The 6,000-nt window shown below is 32.9% G+C and overlaps 1 protein-coding gene across 5 annotated transcripts in view; it reads right to left on the bottom strand.

Annotated features, from left to right (window-relative positions):
* Positions 1-2,982: 2,982 nt before the first annotated feature.
* The window catches only part of RALB (RAS like proto-oncogene B), a 99,911-nt gene continuing 96,893 nt past the window's right edge, over positions 2,983-6,000 (bottom strand). For all 5 annotated transcript variants that reach the window (XM_027854768.1, XM_027854767.1, XM_027854771.1 and 2 more), the window contains one exon: positions 2,983-4,677. In XM_027854768.1, coding sequence (XP_027710569.1) covers positions 4,558-4,677 — 120 coding nt within the window. In that variant the 3' untranslated portion in view covers positions 2,983-4,557. The remainder of the gene's footprint in view (positions 4,678-6,000) is intronic.

Here is a 6,000-nt window from a genome sequence, read left to right as displayed (position 1 = left end):
TGGGCACATATAGAAGGTTCAATAGTAACTCGTGACATACTAATAGGAGTCATAAGTCAAACCTGTTGCATTTTTATATTAAGTTTAAATTAAAAAAAATAATAATACACTATACTGATTTCTATTGGTGAAACCAGCTGGCTAGTAAGAAAAAAATTTTTTTCCATCTGCAGCTACAGAAGAGTATTAATCAAGAATTGTATGTCCAGAGTTACAACAGACCTGAAGAGATCAATTAGTCCATTTCTTTGTATCAAGCGGTGCATCACTCAGACCATCTTAGGTCACTTTTAATAGGTGAACTACCAAGCATAAAACTTTTTCCCCCAATCTGCCTTTCCTCCCCACTAACTCCCTCCCCCTGGGGTATGTGTGTTGTGTGGGTTTGGGTGGGGAGGGGAGAGGGAGTAACATTCTGACTTCCCTGTCAGATTGAGTCCTAGTAGAACTCAATTCTCCTTTCCTCTTCATTTCTTTCTCAAACCCTGGTAGACCACCTAATATTGCGATTAAAAACAGAGGAAGAGATTACAACACCTACTGTTACCAATTCCTTCCTTTCCCAAGGTGGCTGGAGAAAATACTACCACTAAAAGGGCTAGGCATAATGCCTTAACAAGCATTCCCTGCCAACCTGGACATAAGCCTTGGTCCTCACTTCTCCAGTGTTACTCGGCTACTGTTACACAACCACGTATGCCAATTTTGACTTAATGTGTTACTTGTGTGGTAATGAATCATTCTGGCAATATGCCAAATATAGTATGACTGAAACTAGTGGCCAAAAATAAGAGAAGAGAGATGAACAGCTATACTATGTTAGAACATGATTTAGCATTTGAACTAAAAAAGAACCTGTGGGAAACTTTTTTCTGTTCATTTATCCCTACTTAAACAGTGGAAATTAGTCATCTGGTTAGAAGTGTAAAAAACTGTAAGCTGCTCAAATCAGCATGATTTAGAAATTTTCAACAAACAGCTTCTCCAAATGCTCTATAGAAAATTAGAATTCAATGAAGGAACTCAAACAGCATGTCAAGTAGTACAACTCAACAGTTCCCATGTTCATTTTGCAAAAGGAAATACTGCTTGAGAGCAAGATAAAGAACACTGAATGAATACACAATTTATGCAAAACACACCTCAAGATTTTAAAACAGAAGTCAGTCCAAAGTCTCATGATCAATGTCTGTAAAATCATTAACATCAAGAAAATAATTATTAAATCAAATCCTGAAATCTGAGGCAAGAGGTCACACTCATTATAAATCTAAATAACTGGAATGACAAATAAAACAAATATTACTTTACAAATTCATGGGAGGGGTTAGATAGGGAAGAGCTGACACATTATACAAATGAATTCAAAAGAGGCATGGACAAAATTTATAAATACCTGCCCTTTAAGATTGATGTATAACCCTGAACAATTAAGTCATATCATTGTTTCAGGTCTCAATTTTCTCTTCTGTAAAATGAGGAAAATGGACTAGATAATTGAAGGTCCCTATCACAAAAACTAATACTCTATGCTGGGGAAATAACTGTACTTTCTCACATGTCCTAGACAATCTCAGTTGGCAACAGAATAAATACTAGGCTGTCTGTTCAGCTGTGGCAATTCCTACATTCCTACAAAATGAAAATTGTTATAAAGTCCTATGAATTAATCCTTCAACATTACTTTGTAGTATCTTAATATGGCCAAGTAAGCTAAGTAAACATCTTCCAAACTCTTAAACACCAGTTTGCAATGAAAAAAGTATTCACATATCTGAAAATATAAAAGCTGAATCTACTTAGGTCTTAGGATATGGCTTGAACATAACTTCACAGTTTTAAGTTCTATGGCTTGTTTTTTTTTTCGCTATGTTTCACTTTCCAGCTGAACACAAAATCCATGTTTCATGATGTGTCACTTTTAAGTCCTACAATTATAATAATACGCCTAACCACTGTTCCTTTTTTCTTCCAATAACACCCCAATAAGTGTGTGTGTGTGTATGTTTGTACAATTTCTGCATTTCAAAGATACATGATCTCATCACTGTATGTACTCCCTCAGCATTCAGATCATAAGAGTATACAAAGATATAAATAACTGGGGAGAATAAGTCTAAATCATAGGACACTAATGTCATCCAGTGGGTTAATAAATGACTATCTCAAATTTTCAAATAAGGCAAACTTTCTTATTTTTTTTCAAATGAAAATAAGTGTCTATACAAATCCTTAATATAAAGACTAAACATCTCCAGTTATTGCTATTCAGTTAAGTATGATTTTTTAAAAACACCAATTACAAATACCAAAAGGAATTTCTGCAGTCCAAGTTACAATATCTAGTATTCACAACACAAATATATCCCAAACACATTTTTTTCCCAAACCAGTCATAAGATCATCTATGTAATACAAGTAAAATGTGGGGAAAAGACTGAATCAGAAAATCTAAGAAACTACTTCACAGAATCACAGTTTTAGAGTTGGAAGAGGCTTTAAAGGCCTTCCAGTCGAACTCCCTCATTTCACAGCTGAGGAAATACAAGTTCACAGAAGTTGTGACATGCCCAAGGTCACACAGGAAAGTGATAGTGGGATTTAAAGTTGTGCTCTCTAATTTACATACTTCCTCACCATATATTTAGATTTATTTGAGAGATCTCAATAAATATTTTTAAATGAATAAAGCTAATCACATTGAATAATAGTTTAATGAAGGATTCATGAAGATTAAAGAGACACTAATATTTGTAATCTTGTTTCCTTTCTCCAATTTCAGAGAGTTAAAACAAATAATAATGTTTGTGTGGTACAGATTCAAGCATGAGAAAATAAATAAAAGGAAGAATGTTTTCCTTTCAACTCCTTTTCACCTCACCAGCAGAGTGCCTTGCATACTATAGATACACTCAATAAAGTTTGAATGAATGGTAAGAAAATGTAAAATAAAAAGGCCCAAATTCAGAAGTTTTTGTCTGTTTTTTTATTCCAAAAAAAAGTTCATGATTCATTGGGAAGTTATACAAGATGGTTTTCCAAATCAAAATCATAATCTTTACAATTTCTGAAACAATAAAATAGAAAGTGTTTTTCTTTTTTTTCTTTTTGGCACCCACACTTGAAGTCTCATTTTTACTGAAAAGAAAAGGCTGCTAACTTTTTATTTTTTTTATAAACCATATTATTCTTCCTTCTGACAAAATTTGCATGATTGCTTAACTTAGGAATATGGCAGCAGCAAGTAGGACAGCTACACTTAACCGTTTATCTTCCATCATTAAAAATCTCTTTCTAAATGTTAATATGTCTGTCAGAAGAAAACTATATGAAAAACTGCAACCAGAGAGAACATGGCAGTGGCCTACCTTCACTCTCCTCACTGTTTTTCTGATTTAAATTTAGAATTACTGAGTAATTCTGTGAGAGGTAGCAAAATGTCTGGCACTGGCTCTGGCTTCATGATTTTAGGTTACAACTGTAGCTCATCATTCTTCCAAAGCATTTGTATTAAACTAAACAAGGTAAAGAAACAAAGGAGAGCATCAGCAACATTTACTACATGCACAGGAGTTTATCAGTGCTCTAAGAGAAAATATAATTTTTAAATGATGACAATTACTTTGGGGATAAAATGGTGCTTGTAAATTGTTAATGCCAATTAGTGTGTGAAGTGAGCACAGGCATGAAATTTTAAAGTGTGTTGTGGGATAGTAGTTGCTGGTTTTGTTTTGTTATTTTATTTTAATTAAAAAGCTGCAAAAGGTGAAGCATAAGAAAGTGCACTTTTTTTTTAAAGTTCCCATACAATCTTAGGACCCTTAGGGAAGAACCAAGCAATAAGGGTAAAACCAGCCAATATTTAAATATTAAAAGAAAAACAAAAATAAAGCCAGAACAGATTACATCTCATACCTTTAGTGTGTATGAATGAGGTTTATGAACTTCATAATGACCTAGTACAGACAACTCAAATTTACATTTTAGCTACTTTTTGGACTCTTCTGGGAAATACTAACAAAATCTGATGATAAAAGTCACTCGATTTTACTTAAGTCATTAAACATAACCAAACCACTTGCTTTGTAACTTAATGATTTTTCTGACTGCCATTAATAAAATGGTAAAATGTTAGATTGCTGTATGTAGAAGAAAGTCTGGTTTTCCTTCCCCAAACCTAAAGAAAACAAGAAAATTTTAATTTCTGACTGAAATGGTGATGTTATAAAACTGGAAAAATATCATAAGCTACAATACAGTATTTTTAAAATTAACACTGGATTACTTTCTGCTTGTGGTACTAAGTTTGTTGTTTTTAAGCTTTCAGTTTAAAAAAAAAATTGACAGAGGAGCAGAGCAGTTCCACTCCATGGAAAATGGGTCATTTTTTCTGCCAGCTATTGACTGATTCACAATTTTTTTTTCCATTTAAAGAAGTAATGAAGGAATCAAATAAAAAGAAAAGACAGTACAAGTAAAGAAATACAGTCTTCCTTTCATGAATCCAGCACTATGTTCTCAGTGGCAACTGACAGATTTGATCCACGTTCTCAGCAATCACAGTAAACAGCATCTTTCTTTAAAACTTTTCTTGTTTTTGCTGCTTTTTTTGCCATTCTTATCTTTGTTTTCTGACATCTTCTTTGCTCTTATTTCTCTCATTAGATCAAAGAATACCTGGAGGAGAATAAATAAGAGGGAGAAGAAGGCCATTTCACCAAACATAATTATACAAAGCAGTAAAATCAGAATGATGAGCTAAAGCACAAATCAAAATTAAATTTGAAAAAAGTAAAATAAACTATGTCAAGAACACAGGACCTAAAGCAAAGAACAAAAATTACTTGAATATAGTTGTCAACTGAATAGATTAATGATGTTTATATCATGTAAATGATCAAAAAAAGAGAATGGAAAGGGGTATTCTTAACTGTTACCAGTCATTTAGCAACCTGCTTTAAAATAAGTTTGTTGTTATTGTTTTTGTGAAGCATAAAAATAAAATGCAGTAGCACTTTGAGTCCATCACTTCTCTGTGAGAAGTCAGGCAGCTTTACTTTATCATCAGTCTTCTGGAGTGGTAGTTAGACATTACATTGATCAAATTTTTTAAGTCTTTCAGAGTTGTTTTTCCTTACAATGTTATTTTTTTGATATACATAGTTGTACTGGTTCTGCTCACTTCACTTAGTTCATACAAGTCTTCCCAGGTGTTCCTGAAACCATTTGTTTCATCATTTCTTACAGTATAATATAAAATACACTGAAATGCCATAAAACTATTTCCCAAATGATGATTACCCCTTTAGTTTCCATGTAAAACAAAAGGCTATATTTTTGTACATGCTAATCATTTCCTTTTTTTTCCTTTAATCTCTTTGGGGTACAGACCTACCAGTGGTATGCTGGGTCAAAGGATATGTGATTTTTGGAGCATAGTTCCAAATTGATTTCCAGAATGGCTGAATTAATTTACAGATCCACCATCAGTGCATTAATATGGCTGATTTCCCACAACCCCTCCAATAGCTGTGATTTTCCTTTTCTCTCACCTTTGCCAATCTGATGGAACCCCTAGAGAGTTTGTTTTAATTTTCATTTCTCTACTTATTAAAGATTTAGAACATTTTTGTATAGCTGTTGATAGCTTTTTTTCTTTGAAAATTGCCGGCTCATATTTTTTGACCATTTATCTAATGGGGAATAGCTATATTATTATGTATTTGAATCTGTTCCTCATATAACTTAGATATCAGACTTCGTCAGGGAAACTTGCCACAAAGATTTTTTTTTTAACCAGTTAACTATTGCCCTTCTAATTCATCTGTTTTATGTAAAAACTTTTGAATTTTATGCAATCAAAATTGTCCATTTTCTCTTCTGAGACTCCTTCTATATCTTGCTTGGTTATGAATTCTCCTATTCAAAGCTGCAAAAAAGTTATTTCTTTTCCTTGTTCCTGTCATTTAGATGTAGTATAACATTTACATTTAACTCATG

Source organism: Vombatus ursinus, unplaced genomic scaffold (assembly GCF_900497805.2).
Source record: "Vombatus ursinus unplaced genomic scaffold, bare-nosed wombat genome assembly UNPS02010548.1, whole genome shotgun sequence".
NCBI classification, from domain to species: Eukaryota; Metazoa; Chordata; class Mammalia; order Diprotodontia; family Vombatidae; genus Vombatus; species Vombatus ursinus.
Note: the sequence above shows the minus strand (reverse complement) of the source record. Positions and strands in the feature narration are given on the sequence as shown.